Here is a 20,312-nt window from a genome sequence, read left to right on the forward strand (position 1 = left end):
GCGCTAGTTGCAGAATCTGAAAATGAAATCAATGAAATGTTAGAAAATCTGAGGATGGGCTTTGAAGAATATGGGATGAAAATAAATGTTAGAAAGACAAAAACCATGGTGATTGGAACGAAGAGGTCTGTGCCAAATTTATAAGTGTGAGGTGAGCAAATAGAACAAGGGAATAGTTTTTGATATCTGGGTAGTATTAGTAATGACATGAAGTGCGAATGTGAAATAAAAGCAAGAATAGGAATGGCGAAAGAACCTTTAGGAGGAAGAAAAGTCTGTTTTGTGGGACCTTGAACAAAGAGTTGAGTAAAAGACTCATAAAATGCTTCGTGTGGAGTGTTGTACTTTATGGGGCGGAAACGTGGACATTACGTAAAAGTGATGAAAAACGACTGGAAGCATTCGAAATATAAATGTGGAGAAGGATGGAAAGAATTAGTTGGGTCGAGCGGAAAACGAATGAGTGGGTGTTAGAAAAGGTGGGGGAGAAAAGAACACTTTTAGATATTGTTAAGAAGAGGAAGAGAAACTGGTTGGGACATTGTCTAAGAAGCAATTGTATCATAAGGAACGTCATAGAGGGTATGCTGGCGGGAAAGAGAGGCAGAGGGCGAAGGTGACTACAATTAATGGATGATTAAAAACAGAAAGATCATACGTAAAGACGAAGAGGTTAGCGGAGGACCGTGGAGCGTGGAAGCTTCTCAGCTGCTGCAAATGACCTGCCAGTAAGGGCAGAATACGTATGATGATTATGATGATGTAGGAAAATCGTGTCAGTTCATGTCCTTCTTGAAGTTCTGAGAAGTTTGCAACTTTCATATCAAGCCCTTTTGCTACTGTTCTACGTAATATTTACCTATTAATACAATTGGATAATTTTAATTCAACAGAAATAATTCTGGGAAGATGTGTTCATTTTATGAATATCGTTCTGTTGTTTCTTCTCTCCTCGATTTAGAACGTTCCTTACTACTTATAAACAGACTAATCCTTACTATGGACCTTAAAGGAAGAATATTGTAATCTTTTATCAATAGTTCTCTCCTCGATAAATCTTAAGTATAAATTGTAAGCAAGGAATCGACATAATCTTCCTCTAGTGGTAATAATTTTACTTTTTTTTCAGCGCTCCTGATATTGTTGATCTGACTATTATTGAGACAGCCCAAGAAACATCGGAACAATCTTCTTCAAGTACTGTGGCTGTCACAAAACCTGTTCCAAAACGTCCTGGCAAAACCGTTAGTGAAACCATAGCTAACACGAGAGGTGCACAACTGAGAGAGTCTCCTAGACGTCCAATGGAAGATGGCCGCGTGCGAGGATCATCAGGTATTAGAAGAGAATTCGGTTTTCTAGTAGTACATATGGTGGTGAAGTATTTTACTACCTCACAAAGTTCTTATTATGTTAAACTCGTAGCGGCAAACAAGAACAATTTTCCTCCATATATTTACTAAATCACATTTTCATCATACTTCTCTATTAGTTCTTGAGTTATTGAAGGGGGAACAAGTTAAGTGAGTCACATTGTATATATTTATCTATAATTGTAACGAAGTAATTACGAAACGGGAAAAGACATTTTTATTTTTTTTTATCAGAAATCTGAAGAACAGACACAAATAAGCATAAATTGTAATTACTTTCGCAGACGCTTCGTGAGAGAAATGAGAAAAAGTAATGAGATAGAAATATTAAAGAAAGGTCTGACACAACATTCAACCGGCGACTAGACATTCTTCAGTTTCCTCCTCTTAATATTTTCTTTTATTCCTAGTTCTTCTTTAGCCGATGAAGTATTAGCAAAACTTTTAATGTTCATTGTGGGTTTCTGGTTTCTTCATCTGGCTTCCATAGAAATTCGCAACGTAAGGAACTTGGTAAGAACAAGTATATTATGTATATAAACAACACAATAACAGATGTTAAGACTAGTTCAATTTTTTCCTAATCATAACAAAAAATCAAGTGCCGAGTTAGATATCCGGTGAAAGACTATTGAACGCATCACGGTAGTTTGAATTCCATATTAAAGTGTTGGATTATATATTATATAGCCTCTGTGCTAGATACCGACGCTAAACTTCAAAATACAATAAAAATAGAAAATGCGTGGACTTCGATGCTTCTGTTATGTTCGAGGTAAAGGGTCAAGTGTTCTTAGTATGTTTTACCAAAATAATTTTTAAAATCGCAGTCTTAGGTATTCTCTGTCACATAAGATTATGCATGTTTTCCGCGGGATAGTATCTTTTGCCCCTTACTATGAGAATGGAATCGGTACACATTCCTTGCTATCACCTCATGATTTAATTAAATATTTCAAAGATTTTATAAGCTCAATCCCTAACCAAATCGATAACTGCATGATGTCTCCCTTTGCAGTTAACCCAAAACACTACAGAAATGCCGTAAAACTTAATAAAAAGACAAAAAACAACGTTCTTTCACAGCGTGAACTTACGGTTATCGTCATATATTTATAGAGTGGACGACTTGTGTATCTGGTTCCGTAGCTCGTTGGATCCGTGTAGAATTCCCATTCCGGTGACCCGTGTTTGAATCTTCGTCCTACTACTTTTTTTATTTTTTCATTGATCAGGTAGGACTCCAGTAAAAAGGAAAAACATGGTTACAGTTTAAGGTGTGATTCGATATTCTGCAAATATTTATTTATATATTTATTGTCAAGTGAACAAGATAAAGTAGAATTTTATAAGCGTAAAACTGTTCTAGATTTTACTATTAATAAAAACTATGGATAAGTTTACAGCTCAAAAATAAATTGAATTCTCTTTAATTGTAGTCCATAATTAGCTATGGTCAAGTAGACGTATTTCAGTTGTTTCGTGTGTGGTCAGCACATTGATTTCCATTATCTTTCATTCTGGAACTAAATATAATTAATTTTACTTTTCGTTTAGATATAAAATGCTCACCTTTAGTTCTTAACGAAACAAAGAGCATAGTGCAAAATGTCACTATCTCATTACATTTCGTTATATAAAAAAATGAAAAGAAAAAAAAAATAATACATTTATACTTGAAAATGTCGAAGATAATATGACAAACATTATGAACAATTCTATAATAGAATTAAGCAATGGTTATAATAAAATAAACTGCAATGAAATGCAAGGTATTTAAACTTAGCAAAAAGATTTGCCCTTATATGCTGAAATACAAGTTTCTTGAATAGATAGGAAACTTCAAATTGAAATATACGAATTTGATCCTCGATAGAATCTGAAAGACGTTAAGAACTTTAAACCTTCAAGAACGCAACACAAGTTTGGCGTCCCATGATTATAATATTGTCGTTACAAACTGACTAAACTAGCGATAAATACAGGGGACAGCTTACTGAACCAGCTCCTGTTTTCCCGTACAGTGAAACCTCTGAACTTGGTCACCTCTCTAAGTTGGCCACCTGCTTATCTTGGCCTAGTTCGTCTTGAACCTGCATTTTCTCATAAGACATTCGTTACTTACTACTCTATAAGTTGGCCACCTGTCTATCTTGGAAGTTGGCCACACTGAAGCAATGTTTATCCTATGATGATAATGATAAATTTACCTGCGTATCTTGGCCACGCAAAATATGTTTTGTTATTTTTCTTAACTCTTTCTTATTCCCATATGAGAGGCAGATGTTCTGTATTTGTGACTGTACACAAAGAAGTATAGATTCGCAAGATTTGTTCTTGGAGGTCAATGGCCAGAACACTACCCTCATAAAGGGGTGGTTAAGGAAGGTGTGAATAAGAAAAAGCACGTACAGGAATTCAGGAAATGGTTGTACGTATTTGTTTACCCTATCTGTTTTGGTAAAACCATTAGCTATATCAATTCCTCTCATCAGTGGGGAGCTTTAGGAATTCCGGAAAATTCTCAAGGTTAAAACTAACCATCTCAATTGTTGACTATTGGCACCTGTCGGCTTGTCAAAAGATAGCGGAGTGTTTGAGATATCAATTCCTTCAAGATTTTCTTAAAACATCTTTGGCTCCGAGGGAAACACTTTTAGCTCATTAACAAGAGGTAGTTAACTACAATATTAGAATGTGCATATCTGCCAAAAAGAATAAAACAAATACGTTTAGAATGAACCGCCATTCAGTAACAACTGAAAAGAAGTCACATAAATTGCAAATGAATTTCTCAATTTATAACTTAGCTTTTCTTGTTTTCAATCTGAATAACTCGGGGTGCTATAATATCAATTTCAATAAACTGCGTACACACGCTTCTATTTCATGGTGGTTCGTGTTATTGTGTTTTCAGTCCAAATAATCCAATGTACCAGACTAGTTTTCAGGAAGAGAAATGTATGCACATATATTAAACATACTATAGAAATATTTTCTAGTACTGTGTACTTTTATGATTACTCTATATACATTATTTGTAAGTAGCTGTCGTGGCACTGCTTATTAAAATTTTACAATCAAGTAATACTAGAAATCCTATTCTAAAAATAAACAAATCACACTTATTTTTTGTAAGTTGGCCACCTGTCTAAGTTGGCCACTTTTCGATGGAACCGATGGTGGCCAACATAGACAGGTTTCACTGTAAATTAACGTATCCAACGTCGGATTTTTGGTCAAAAGATATTTTTTTTTTTCTTTGCATATATTTCAGGGAGAACATGTAACGTCAACATTTCATTAGCAAATGTAGCAACTGATCAAATTGAATAATGCCAAAAATAGCCTACTTTGCCTGCTATAACCTATTTTTGGTGGGAGTTTCTACATCTTTTTTTTGAGTGTTTGAATACTTCGGAAGGTTTTACACAGTGCTTGTTATTATACATATATGTTTGTTCTGTTTGGTACCCCCCCCCCAAAAAAAAAAAAAAAAAAAAACTTTTTTTAAACGAGAGTTAGTACGTGTCCGGTCGTGTTTAGAAATTTCGGTATTAAGTGGAGAATAGGGGCAATTTGTATTCGTTTGCTCAATATTTAAGAATGATGACATCGAGGTTGTGTCTTGTCATACCGTATTTAGCATTTCGTCCAGTCGAGTTTCTATGATTCATTAACATATATATCATAAGAGGAAGAGATGGACATAAACACCTTATTTTAAAATATGTGAACCCATCTTCCGTTGTCCTTAAAAATCCACTCTTGAGGGGGAATTCTTCCGTTGTCCACAAGTTCTAACTATGCGGTCAATATGTAAAAGTGACTTCGTGATTGTCTGTCCGATCATTACAGAAATCGAATGAACCGTTTGAAGTGAATAATTGAATACATTTATTACTTGGAAGAAAATGGTTAGCTGACGTCCACTGGAAACTTGACAAAACTTCGATACAATTTAGAGGATGGTCAACTATGCCTAAATATAACATTTCAGATGGAAGTGAACACGAGGAAAGAAGTAATAGCGGATTTAAGTTTAGCATTGGAAGTATTTGAAAAACAGAATGTGATGCGCGCAAATGACAAAAACGTAACTTTTTATAAGGTTTGAAGACATGATTAACAGATTATTTATCCAAACGGATCGACTATTTCTTACATTTGTCTGAAGTGTTTAGTTGCGCTCTCAATTGATGCTGACTGATTGCGGCTATATTAAAATTTGTTTCTTATTGAGTTTGATTACTAAACTTCACTTCTATCCCCATAACTTCTTCTCGGTGTATTTCCACCTGATTTTTTTTTTTTTTTTTTTTTTTTTTTTTTTTTTCATTTTCATTCATTCAGGCATAGTTGATCATTCCCTAAATAGTGTCCAAGTTCGAAAGGGTATGCCAGGTGACCATTTCTTACAAGGGGAAAGCAGACTTTGCTAAATGAGCTGCGGGTCCATCCTTCGCGAAGTAGTAGTGCACATTCAAAGTGTTAGTATTACAAACTGGGAGAGCACAATAACCAGAAAAAGTGGAGAGAAAGCGCGTTAAAGATTGACTCGAAAAGTTATCAAGTGACGGCCTTGATGAGCATCTACGACCCTAGTGCAAAGGATCCCTGGTTAGATTCCCGCTCGAGTCAACTTTTTTTTTTTTTTTTTTGCTTTCACCAATAAAGTCATCATAAAGTATTAAATCGCCATATGTTTATAATGCATAAAACAATAAAAATGTTCAAATCAGTTGTCAAATCTTTCAGTATTCCATGAGCAATGAAAGGTAACCTATTCCACGTTGTATATTGATATCACGAGTTATATTATGGCTAGCACAATCGTTGTGTAAAATATGTTCTAGACGCTTCGTGTCTATGTCTGTGAACAGTGTACGAATTACAAGGAGGATGAGGCAGAAATTCCCTTTGGTAATACTGGATGTTTGCTATAACCAGCTCCTTGTATATAGTCCCGTAAGTTCTAATCTACTATGTTTTGATGGATGGAACCGTAGTGGTGAATTTTAATAAAGTTCTAATAGTTTAATCTTCATCGTTCTGTTAGTTATTTAGTCGCATTCAGTGCATTTATCAGCGATGTGATTTTATCGAGTTCATATTCATAGGAGAGGTTGCGACAAATTGTTGGAGTAAAATTTTGCTTGAGTATAGGTTAAGTTACATGTTTAATCGAACTTTAAAATCTTACATGGTCCGAGTTCAGATTGACATGAGTCAGATGAATTATCCCAACCCGTTTATCTCTCATGACGTTTACTTCAATACGTAACTTTAAATTGAAGACTTAATTTTGATCGGTCTCATTAGCCTGTAGGAAGAAAAAAGTTCATTTAAAGGGATCGCGAAATCTGAAGAGTGACTTTTAACATATTTAATTGATACTATATTTTAATTTAGGATGTGTATTCATGTTTATATATCGTCATTTCTTAAATAACCCGATTCGAGTCCTTCAGTTTTTTCTTTTGTTTGGTATTTGTAGTATTATTTTAACGTCAGTAATACTTAATTGTGTAGCCTTTTTAATCAGGTAACGAATTTGGATTTCAGTGTCTGAGGGAAACAAAACTCCTAGTAAAAAAGAGAGGCAGCGTCAGAGATGGAGTGAAAGAGATGAAGCATGTTTTGGAACACCAATAGATCACATTTTAGAACAAGAGTTCGATTTTGAAAAGAATTTGGCACTTTTCAATAAACAGGTAAGGAGTATCAATTACAACACTAAGTATGTTCCAGTATTGTGGGTCATTGGAAATCCTTAACCAAAATTAAGGCCAATTATGTTTATTACAACTCTATACTTAAGTATTAAAGTTGTAAAATTGATGCCATGTTTCAATTTGAATAAAAGCACATATATACTAGCACGGAAAAGAACAGCACTATAGTGTTACATTTTTGTTTCCCAATAAATTTGTGATAAAACAGGGGTTTCCATATTTTTCTGTGCCACATACCCAAGAGGTGTGCCTGAAAGTTGACTGAAATTCAATTCTCAGCAGTTCAGATGTTAAAGTAATTTCTTTTAGCAAAAATTTATGATTTTTATAATGGTTTAACAAGCTTTGAAATAGTTATGATATCAAATTCTCAAAACTTACGTTGTACACTTAGCACAGAAATATAGAATTATTTTACTCGTTTAAAAAATAAAAAAATAAAAAAAAAGCTAATGAAATAAGATACTTGAAAACTTGCATTTTACGAGTTTTCCAAAATCAAATGGATTTAACAATATATTCATCTTACGAAAAGTTTGGAATATTATAATTTACACATTGTACAGCTTGTCTCAAATTAATGAACACACTGCTTAAAACAATATATATCAGTGATTAAAGCAAATAGGCTACAATTTTAAGGATGGTGTGTACCTTAAGGAGGTAAATGCTTTTCGACAATGAAAATGTGGTAGGTATATCGACAGGATAGGGTGCTACCTTATATTCGTGTCGATGAGAAGAATTTTGTCAATTGCACTTTCCCTGAGAGATAAATAGGATGAAGAAGAAGGGATGCGGAGTACCCGTCTCTATCTCCGGATATATTCCGCGCAAGTCTTCTTTCTTTCGGGAAATGTAAAGAACACAGTGTACGCCGAGAGACCACAACACTGGTAGATTTGAGAGATCAAATGGAACAGTCCTGTGATGCTATATACTAGTGGTGTCCAATTTTAATGAACCTGAGAGCCGTACTGTGTTTACTAGTAAGGTAGAGGGCCACAGCTATTTATTTATTAGTATTTTAAAAGTGATATATATGTATTCAGTGTGACAAATGAGTGACTGGCAGCGCTTTGTGGGATATTCCATCCATTCATTTTATTATGGAACGTAGATTTAAAAGAGAAGAATTCCCATACAGCTTCTGAACCGATTTTTAACAATCTCTCATGTCGGAAAATGCACTTTCACATAAATAAGTGCTACCAAATTTTGATAGTATTTTCCGGCAAAATCATAAAAGTTAGGGAAACGTTCGTTAGAAAGTACCTTGAAGAAATCGAAATCTACTCCTCGCTCTGCCGTAGAATTGGTCAACGTAAAGGTCATGGAATTTGAGCTATAAGTTAGTAGGTTTTTCTTCAATAGCCGTTGTTAAACAACGATTTATTTTATTTATTTATTTTTGTTCACTTTATCAAAATGTGAGAGTTTCGAATTGAATTAATTCATGGTGCTTCCTATATCCATACACAAGTCAGAAAAATCTGTTATCACAACTACAATTTGAAAACTGTGCTAAATTATTTTTCTCTAAAACAGAATGGAAAAACTTAAGCTTGCGCTGGAATCCATTGGTATGTCCTATAAGATCAAAAAGTAATTCGTCTCCGTGTAGTAGTTTTATGTTCATCTCATTTAGATATCCAGTAGTAACATGTCAAAAATATCAAATGTTGAAAAAAATCAGTACTTCAAAGCCCCTCTTCTAGGCATGTGATGTTTGTTGGAACAAACTGATAAGGAAATCAGAGATTCTTTTGTCAGTTAAAAAATCTCTGAAGATAATTTTCTAAACCTATCCGCTTAACATGATTGTAAAGAAATACTTTCTGATTACGTGATTAAAAATCGGCGAAACTAGCCATGTCAGAGAATATCTATTTCTGCCCCTTCTGATGTTGATAGTTTTGACAGTCTTTGTGAAGATTTCATCTTACTTTAAATGATTTACTCTCCAGATTTATTCCCAACCATCCCAACCATTTCTAAAAACCTTCAAATTTATCAACAATTTTTTCTAACTGCTTATTTAACGTTTATACCTTGCGGTGCCATGAAGAGGAAGGATACATTTAACATCTTTTTACGCGAAAAAAATTTCTGTGTCGCGTATAAAAGTCAGAAGCTGAATTACACCAAATTGATCTGAGCTTTCATCAAAGCACAAAGAGAAGAAACGACATTTATTGATTTCTTTATTTTTCCATTTTATCGCCCATTTCTAATAATCGTTTGTGCACAATCTAATGAAAAATAGGTACATATTCAAAGTGATTCGCAATTTTTATGTCATCAAAAGACTGCGATTTTTACTGCGCACTTTTTGATTATAATTTCATCAGTAAACGGCTTTTTTTCTTTCGCAAGCTTCAGAGGAACTGCAAACAAAGCATGTAACGCACAGATTTGAACCTTGTTAGCTTCACTAAACATGCCTGTTTTCTGTTTCAATTTCTTTTCAAGCCTTCAATCAACACTCTTCGAACCTTGCCTTCGTATTTATTGTGATCACTTTTATGTTCAATTTAATATTGTCTTTTCATATTATGTTCTTTAGGCAAGACATAATCTGCATGCATGTGAAAAAAATGTATCTTACCCATATGATTTGCTATAAAAGTCATTTTCCGACCACTTCTGATATACTCGATTTTAATTTTCTATTTTCGTCTTTCATTGATTTTTCTGTTAAAAAAAAATCAATTACAAGGTCAGTAGATATCGTATGCGATCAATAGAGCCCATCTGATCTTGATCAAATTTGACATGATAGTGGGTCTTGACGTGTTTAGTACACGTATGAAATACTATGCGGTGCATGCCTTTGGTTCTCGAGATACTGGCCATTAAAGTTGGCGTTAGACTAAGTGAACGGATATTATATATGATATGCTATTAGCAATACTAATCCAATCTTGATCAAATTTGGCATAGTTGTAGACATCGTGTAACTTAGTACGCATATGGAATATTATGCTGTACAGATGTTTAGTTCTCGAGTTACTTGCCATTAAAGTTGGGATTTGAACTCAAAAAAGTCCAAACTCCAAATTTGGTGGTTAATAACTCAAGATCAAAGCCCTGTACACCACGATATTTCATGTACATATTAAGCTTGTTTAAGATCTACCATTTGGTCAAGTGGAGACTTATGGTATTGTAGTTAGTTGGCATCAAATTTCGGACTTGGACTTAGCCTGTATAGAGAGATAATTAGCGTGTTCATAACCAAGTTTGCTGAAAAGCAATGAAAGAGTACTTTTCGCTGTCAGGAAACTTACTAGTACGTACTTTTTTTCTACGTTTTCCAAATCAACAAACTCACGGTAAGATAAAATTAACATTTGTAGAATGCTTATCGCAAGATAAACATTTCACTACAACAGTCAGTCAGTCACTGGAATGACGAGTGCTGCTAGAAACCCACTTACTAAAAAATAAGTAAAAAGCTACAGTTCAAAACTTCAAACATTATTAAACCGAACGCTTTATTGTTGTCACTAGCCCATCCTAAAAGCATACAGATCGTCGGAAGTTACTTTGCCGATTCTATTGATGCATACAAGTAATAAATAAATAAAAAATAATAAATATGTAAATATTATAAATCACAAATCGTGAAAGTCTTGCGGGATGCCATTTGGATAGCCCTGCATTCGATATTTAAAGCCATTTTAAAACTTTCAAGCTGAAAGGTAGCTCTTAACTCTCATGTGTATACATTTCTATGGTCACTTTTTGACAGCAATTTCTCCAAAAGTTTTTTTTTGCTTTCAGATTCACGAACACATTCCTGTTACTATTACAAACAGATGGTCTTACCTTCCTTGTAACTATTTGACCAAAGATAGAATTGCCACTAATGTATTAATTAATTAGTTTAGGGATTTTATTCGTCAAAATCAAACACCCCCCCCCCCCTCCCAAAGAAAAGTTACGTCTTCTTATTAGCCAGTTTTGTTGAGATGTCAGATTTTACTAGAATCACTAGATGAGTAATTTATCATAAAAGTAGATAATTATAAAATTTACTCACTGTTAGTATATGGGATTTTCTAAAACTCTTTGTTCTGAACGTTTCTGCTTGAATTTCTAGATTCGTTAACTTGTTTGGCCTCGTATTATAGTGCTGGCCATCTTTCGGTAATGTGCCGGGCCTGAGAAAATGCCTATTGATTGTTCTAGGTTCTCATCACCCATGGCCTGCAAATTACAAAGAAGAAAGAAATCTGAGGAAGATACCACTAACGTTAAATCAACCATCGAATCTTCCTTTGCAGAGAGTCTTATTCCCTGGCGCTGTTCCCCTTCCCTCTGTTATCCCGAACTAATCTTACAGCCAAGTTTACACTAGCAACCTTGTTTAAAACAAAATCTAATAGATATATCTTGCCATCGTTACAAGTAACTTAATATAAAAGAAATTGAACTCTTAGCAACTATTTAATTGTCTTAAGTAAATGCTTTGTACTAATATAAAAAAAAAAGTTATTGTTAGAGGTATGTATCTATATTAATAAAAACGAATGTAATCTTGTTTGTAATCGGATGATGACCCGGCGGTTGAACCAATTGATATGAATTTCTCAACATAGTTAGTACTTACCTCGAGCTGGGTTTTTATCATGTTACATTAATTAAAATATTTTTAGTAAAAGGAGTAGCAGTAGTTTAAAATTTCACGCTCCAACAATGGATTAATTATTTATTACATTTAAATACTATCCGATTGTCATTGTTACACACCATGAAATATTTTCCATTGTTTCTAACGTACATTGGCAACATAAACACACAATATACGCGAGGAAGCGAAAAAACTTAAGGGGGAAAATTAGACATACTATGTTGAATTACAGACTCAGATTTCTTCTTGTTGCTTTATTTTGTTTTTCAAGTATAATTTTTCTGCACTCGAATATTATATACTGGGGAGAGTGATGTCTATCAAACAATCGCATTTCATTATTTAAAAGTTGTAGTTTGCAATGTGTGAATTTGAAAGGTCCACGTCCTACTAGATATTGTGTTACTCCTTTCCAGTTAAATATTCTTCAATTTCTAGCCTTTCTTTAATGTTTGGAAACATTACATATATCCTCCTCATTCGATTTTTTACCAGTAAGATTATCATTTGCTGTAGACAAAATTTTCAATGTCTTCGTGACTTTCATTACATCTAAAAGTGGGGATATGCCATCGCTTCGTCCCTTTTTTAGTCAGTAATTTTCCGCCGTTCTTAAAATTGCCAAATACAGTGGCTGCACAAGTAATACGTCAATATTTGAAGTACTACCATAGGCGTTATTAACATTGTTGTCATTATTCTCAATAAAGCCGCTCTTTGTGATCTATCAAACTTCCCTGGTATTTTAATATTTTCTAATACCCCATGCCCAGTTGATAAAATGTAAGAAAGCTTTAATTTAAGGTAATGTACATTTAATATATATGCTATTAGTTACTGCGCAAATATAACGTAACGAAATCTTAACTGTATAACTTTTATTTTGATACTGTTATGCATCATTTCAACTTTTACTGACACAAGTACGGTATTAAGGGTAACGTTATTGGCAAGCGAAGACGACGTTTCGTTATTACGAAGGTTCTGAAACGAAACTTCCTATTTTACGTCCCACGTTATGCATTTTAGGCTAAAGGAGATGGATGGTATATGAAGTCAATACTTCTGAAAAAGAATGTGGAAGGAATCAGGAAAGCCCCGACAGAATCCTCGGGGGACGATACTTTTGGGATCGAACTAGAACCCATGGCACCAAAGGTGAGCCACCGTGCCTTCTTTTTGTTATTAAGGTTAAGTTTTAGTTACAATAACGTCGTAAATAAATAAATAAATAAAATATTATCAAGAAAAACTAATATTAACCTAAATTAAATAATAAAATCTTTGGTCCGTAGCTGGCTCTGGTATATACCATTAGAAACAACACAGTAGGTGTGTCGCTCTGTTCTACTTCGTTGTCGACGATGTCTTGCGGCAGAAAGTGACCATTTTGAGCTTTTTCATCCTTAAGATCAAAGACCACAAAAATTACATACTTATTTAATTAGTAAGATATTCTGTTATGAGTAAGTCTGTATATTAATTTGATACCACTTGTATATTGTATCAAGAGAAAGCCCATAAAGCATATATACCTAGTTATATCATAAAAACTGTCACAAGTTTGTGTGAACAACACAGAGAGTATTAACACCAAGGCAATTTATTTTGGTCATGTTTTACATTGATATGTTGTACACCTGAGGCACCAATCATTTTTCGAAATGTCCCCCCTTGGCCTTGATGCAGGTACGAAGTCTGTCCGGCCACTGGTCAATGACATTACTCACCACGTCCATGGGAAAATTGTTCACTGCTCGGGCCAAGGATTGTTTCAGACTGTCGACAGATGGATGCCGTTTATAGCATACCTTTGCCTGAAGGACTGCCCAAAATTTGTAGTCCAACGGGTTAAGATCCGGGTTCTAGAAGGCCAATCAGCGGTAGAAATGAAGTCGGGGACGTTCCGTGCTAGCCACTCCTGGGTTGTTTTCGCTTTGTGACCTGGAGTGGAATTCTGCTGGAAGGTCCACCTTTCTGCAGGGAACATGGTAGCAGACAGTGGTTTCACTATAGGTGTTAGCACTATGTCCTGGTACACCTTGGCAGATGTTTTAACACCTTGTTCGCAAAAATGTAGCTGGGTTGTGCCTGAGTAGCTCATTCCCCACCAAACCATCACTGAGGCAGGATGATGTGCCCTCTGAACCTTGGAGCTGCCTCAGCAGCTGCAGTAGATGACGTGGCATACACACGGTCATTTTGGGCGTTGTAGAACTGTTCAATTGTGAACACCTTTTCGTCAGTGAATAGAATCTTTCTGTGTAGATTATTGACGTAATGCCGCAATAGTCTCTTTGATTTAAGGACCCTCTGCGACATTAATGTTTGGGTCAGAAAGTGACCAGTCCGCATCTTATACGCCCGTAGATGTAGGTCACTCCTGAGCACACGAAACATAGAATTTCTGCTGATGTTCATCTCAGCAGCCATCACACTTTGTGTTCAACAGGATTTCTTCGAATTCTTGCTGCAACTGCTTTCTGGACCTGCGGGGTTCGTACCGTTCGTGGTCTGCCACTCCTTGCGCGGTCAGCTGCTATTACAGACTCGGTGTATCGCTGTATGGTGTGATACACGAATCTCTTGCTGATTTGTAGGGGTTTCAGGAGGTTGAAAATCTCACCTGCTGTCTTCCCGACTTTGTGTAGTGGACTGCTACACGATTTTCGTATGGGGGCGCGGTGACTCAGTGATAGAGCGTTCACCTCCGGTGCTTGGGGTCCCTGGTTCGATCCCAGCTCGCGCCGTGTGGACTTTGTGGTGGACAAACACCGTGCTCGTGGGTTTTCTCGGGGTTCTCCCGTTTCCTCCCACTTTCTTCATTCCACCATTTCACTCATCAATCATCATCACCGTCTCCTTTAGCCTAACCGGAATAACTGTGGGACGTAAAACTTAAAGATTTCATTTTCATTTCACGATTTCCGTAATCGCTCCACTCCATCAGAACTCAGTGCAATATCAACGTATGTCATGAACAGTTAAACACACACTACATGTATCTTCCGCTTTATACACAGGTGGCAGGGAGCACTGTATCACTTCGAATGCCCACAGCGCCACTCCAAACGTTGTGACAGTATTTATGATATAACTAAGTATATTGTTATTATTTGTTTCGTTTTGAATTTATCTCCAAATTTATCATACATGAATTGTAATGAATATCTGCTGAAGATTGCTGTTTTCGTCGTACAGCCTTCTAATATCTTGGCTTAGCGAGATTTTGAAATGCAGGTTTCATGAACGGCCAGTATCAGTAAAATGTCGTCACTGAAATGCCACAGCGCGTCAGGAAACTGGATACTGCTAAACAGAACTAGTGGAGGCAGGACTGTGGACATGCCGGGCTTTTTCTAGAATATCATTCGCTTTTACTTTGATTGGTCGCCCACTGCGAGCAGCATTTTCGACATAGAAACTTCGAGAAGAAAAATGACTGAGCCATCTTGTGGCTGTTGCTTTTGATAACGTATCTTGCCCATAAACAACACAAATTACTTTACAGACCTGCACAGCATTTACGCCTTTTTCGAAATAAGATGTAGCGCAGTTTTGCGGGAAGTTCACTTATCTTCAAGGCTAAGTACCTTTCGTCTCATCGTAAGAAATCCAACATCTTTTGCACACATGTCAACTGCGGATGTCCACTGTGAAATGACATTAGGACTGACCCGCTGTAACTCATGTAACCTAAGATTTGGGACACTAACACACCTCGTGTGCAAAACGCTTAATACTTTTTAGCTTATCTGATTGTGTGTGTGTGCTGTGTAATGTAACGTAATATATCTATCTATCTATCTATCTATCTATCTATCTATATATATATATATATATATATATATATATATATATATATATATATATATATAATTAAATATATTTGATGTGTTCATGTTATTTCGGAAAATTTGAAATAGTAGTTCTTTCACTTAACTTATTCGTTTTCGGGCGCTTAAGTTCTATTTTTGTGATAAAATGTGGCAATGAGTTAACAGTTTATTTATTCGCATGTGTAATGGGTTTTACTTTTCTTGTTAGTCTTCACACTACTAATAAGTATTACCTCTACTTCTATATGAAAATTAATATAAGTTGAGTGGTACATTTAATCTATGCGATTACCAGTTCCTTCTTTTCAGACTCACTTGATATACAAATGCAGATATTCAACGTTTTCCGTCTCTTGTTCTTTATTCATGTGAACACTGATAGAATACAAGTTTAAATTATCAGAAATGCATAGGATAAAAATTTGGAATAGTTCAGGAAAACTTTGATAATAGCCATTTTCTATATCTAGGTTTCCTATCAAAGTGAGAACTGTCAGACTTACCATTGAAATGTGTAAGTCATACTTCACAACGTTTGTGAATGGTAATTGATACCTCTTACAAATTATTTTTTTAAAAATTTAAAGTCGTAAAATGTACTGCTCTCTGTTAAGATAAAGGTTGAGGAAGAAGGTGACATGATGTTTTAATGCAGTGTTGTTATATCGAATCTGGAAAATAGTCGTTGCTGTTATAGGTGTTTTTTGAGAATTTCAAGCTATAGGGAGAAGTTATATTTTTGAAGAGTAATTAATATTTAGAGCAAGAAAGGACTCTGACACAGTATAAAAGTGGTTACGCTTAAGTGAATGAGAACATTGATGTAGAAAGTGGTTCAAGGGATCCAAGTTGATTTGGAAACGGGCTCAGATAATTGGTTGAAAGTTCCTGTTTCTCTTCTCGATATAACCTAAAGAAGGAGTAATAAATATTAATAAGAAAATTGTATCACCTTGTATACAGCAGTGAGCAATTTGAAATGTATACTAATACCAAATTCACATTTGCACTGTTGCACCAACCGAGGATTAATCTGTGGATACGGATAAAACTAAAGTTCATCATCAAAGTAAGGATAATGTGTTACACCAACACTAATCTGAAGATTATTTCGACAAATCATCGGATTAAGATAAATCGTCGAAAACGAGAGATTAATCCTTAATTAGCGTTTTGTAGGAAATTACAGTTGAGAATTAGTTGTTAGTGTTGTTATTTCAGTCATTCATAAAGTAAGAAAAAGTTATATTTCTTCTAATAATCTGTCATTAATCACAATGAAATGATTTAAAGTTGCAAATTTGCACTACTCTATTGTAGTATTTATCTTATTAATTTATTTCTTTACTATAGTTTTTGAATTGAAGAAATTTAATTTATGGTGGCCACCCAGTACAGGCAGACACAGTAATTTAATTTGTATTACATTTAAGATTATTATCTTCATGAGATTCTATTCTACTGCATGACACATTCTTGGGGCTCATCTATATTTAATGGCATACATGGCTTTATTCGTTCATTTAATAGACCTGTTGAGATTTTATATCTCTATAATTTTGCTTTATTGGAGTTGAATATGCCTTATATATTAAATACTGCGAAATTACATGTGAAAAACAAATAAACCGGAACAGTAAATTGGGACAATTAACTGTGGCCTATGTCATAAACTAGAGTTGCTCCCACCCTTCTACTAAATTTCCTGGCACGTTCTGCAAGTTTTAACCAGATTCTACAATAAATAGTGTTGCTTGTTCGTGCACTGTCAATCGAAAACAGCGTGTTCGTGCGCCGGAATGCTATTGTGCTTTCACCAGTGAGTCAGGCAGTATACATTTTTTTTACCACTATATGTAATTACCTGATGTATATAGTTAACATTAAAAAAATGTGGTCAATTTACATTACAACCTAGTTGGTAACATTATGCAAACCTGACAGTGAATTACTAAAATGAACTTTGCTTACTTAGTTATAAAGATCATATTTACGTAAACCAGCATTACTTGCTGGAGTGGAACAAAACCATGTGGCGATGCAAATGTAACCTGAAGCCAAAATATGGGTTTTAAAAAGTTGACGAACCAGGGTCGCGGAGGAGATTTTTTTTGTGGCGTTAACGTTAAAGTGTCATGCTGTGACGTGACCATGTAGTGATCTAACGTAACCTAGTCTAGTCTAAATTTGAAAAATAATGACTAAACGTTGAGCTAACGTAAGCTTTACCTTACTGTACGTTACCCTAATCCTTTCTACTTTTCTCTACACTACCCTACACCTCTGTACAAAAGCCAAACGTTGGATTTAAGAAAAGACAGTATTTGTGTGTAATTTGTAGAAAAACATTGTGTAAGAAAAGGGGTTGTTTTTCTCAAACCTTCCTCTGCTTGAAAATGTCGCTTGAAAGACCGACAAAAAAGTGTGATCTAGAACAGATTTTTTCCCTTTAATATCTGAACCCCAGATATAATACATTAACCATAAAAGTAAACTGAGCGCCCTTAATATTCTGAAATACCAAAAATGCAGCTTTTCAGTACTTAATATGGCATTTTTTTTTTTTTTCCTTTCAAGAATATGTTTGTCCATCGGATTAGGACATATTCATCTTCCCCGAGGAGTGAAGTTCTTTGCTAACATTTTTTTAAATATATATGTAGTAAAAAAGATATACCACATTCTATGCAAATCAGTTTCAGTTGTTACACATACTTTTTAACCAATCAAATGTACGATATTATATAACGTCATGTCGTAAACTTCATAGGTTTATGCAGCTTCCGATTATTTGTGTATAAGAATCCTTTCTCACAAACTGTAGGTACAACGATGTAAGTTTTTTATCTGAAGATAAAAAATAATCAACGGATTATCTTGTCTAATCGTAATTCTCGATTGGAGCAATTGAACAATAGTGTTAGTAAACGTCTAAAACAACTGTTAGTGAATTTTGAAAAGAAATGTAGTTGTAAAACCGATTAAAAACATAGAAAAACCCTTAACCCAATACAGGGTATATTTAACGGACTGACTATAAAACAGTGAGTATACCAAGCTATTTGCTATGTAAAGAATTTCACATCGGTAACAAAAAGAAATATTAATACAAAAATAAAAGGACACTATAGAGACTGCAGTAATGACATTCCCATCTCAGAACTTTCCCAAAATTTCAAAAGTAATGAGGAACATGACATAAGAGATTTAGACAGTAACATTGAAAGAAAAACAATGTAGGCATTTATTATTATTATTAAAATCCACTAAATTAAGTTTGAATTTGGGTGATTTGAACTACGATTGAAACAGTTAAAAACCCATATGGGAAATCCTATGCACATATTAAGAACACCCAAGATAATGTCAACTCTGAAAAGGGGAGAATAACATTTCACAAATGTATGGAGATGTATGTAATGTAAATTTTCACGCTGTTCTGTGTCAGCAGGCTAACAAATCCTTTGTTTATATAAATATTTAAACTGACCCTTAAATCCTTGTACCTGCGGATAGAGGCCGAAAGGTCGTAAAGTAAAACTTGTATATTCGAATGACGAGTCTGGCACTTCTCAGTTTCATACTGAGAAGCCATTTTTACGATCAAATTTCATTGTGTATTATCTAGTTAATACGCTGGTGGACTTGGCACTAGTAAGTTAATTAATGCATATAATTATATTACGTGTTTGATCATATTACGCTGACTATATCATTGTTTTCAATGTTTAAATGTGGATTGACAAATAGAACGAAATAAAATCATCGAATTATTTGCAGGCATTTTATGATGAAATAAATGCATCACAGAGACCTGACGTTGTCAAACAAGCAGATGGCAATCGTCGAACTCAGAAATATCGGCACGACGAAAATATCATAGCATCTCGGCCGGCTATTTACAGACAGATAATTGTACCTTCTCCAGATGAACGAGAATACGTAACAGGTGGGCCTAGATATTTTACAGTATTTTTGCTCTCTGTTGAGATTTAAGATAATGGTATCACGTACACGTCTGATTAATATGTACTTGCAATTGTTTTAAATTTGTTTCTTTACTAGTAGTTTACTGTAGTTTCTGTAAGAGGGTTATAATGCTGATGGTCATTTGTGAGGTCTCAATAATAGACGGAGACTGAGAGAAAATATATGTAAAATGAATGAAATCTTCTGTGTAACTTTCCATATTGATCCCATAGGCCAATGGAGATGAATGATAAGTGTGAGTGAGTGATTATACAAGGATTGATGGAAGGAGAAAAATACCACAGATATGTTCATAAATTTCTGTGGCCTTGTATCTAAGGGACCTTTGTTTCAACACAGCTACTCGCTTGTTACTCAGTGATTCTCTAGGTTCGTTCGATAGTCATTGCTCAGTTTTGTTTTTATTTACTATTATTGTTCCATATTCATCCTGCTACGGAATTCTTTCGTTTTATATTTATAGTGAATTACTTACCAACAAATAATGAAAATATCACACACTAAACACACTTCGTTAGATAGGGTGAGGAATAAAATAAAAGTAGGTGTGAAGTATCAGGGTGGGCATCATATTAGAATGCGGTTATGTAATAGCATTGGCACATAGAGAATAAAGTTAATTTAGTGAAGAAAGGTAAAACAAAAGCGATGGATTGGTCTCTTAAAAATACTGGAGAGAGAGGAAATACATGAAAAGAGAAATTGTATATATCGACTGTTAAAGCCATTGTTAAACACT

General features: G+C 34.8%; 1 protein-coding gene across 4 annotated transcripts in view; it reads left to right on the top strand.

Moving 5' to 3' along the window:
• Positions 1–20,312, top strand: part of Edc3 (Enhancer of mRNA-decapping protein 3) — a 61,279-nt gene that overhangs the window by 15,307 nt on the left and 25,660 nt on the right. For all 4 annotated transcript variants that reach the window (XM_081748167.1, XM_081748171.1, XM_081748170.1 and 1 more), the window contains exons 3-5: positions 1,130–1,335; positions 6,939–7,087; positions 19,364–19,532. In XM_081748167.1, coding sequence (XP_081604293.1) covers positions 1,130–1,335; positions 6,939–7,087; positions 19,364–19,532 — 524 coding nt within the window. The remainder of the gene's footprint in view (positions 1–1,129; positions 1,336–6,938; positions 7,088–19,363; positions 19,533–20,312) is intronic.

This window comes from Thermobia domestica, chromosome 2 (assembly GCF_964235325.1).
Source record: "Thermobia domestica chromosome 2, izTheDome1.hap1.1, whole genome shotgun sequence".
Classification (NCBI taxonomy): domain Eukaryota; kingdom Metazoa; phylum Arthropoda; class Insecta; order Zygentoma; family Lepismatidae; genus Thermobia; species Thermobia domestica.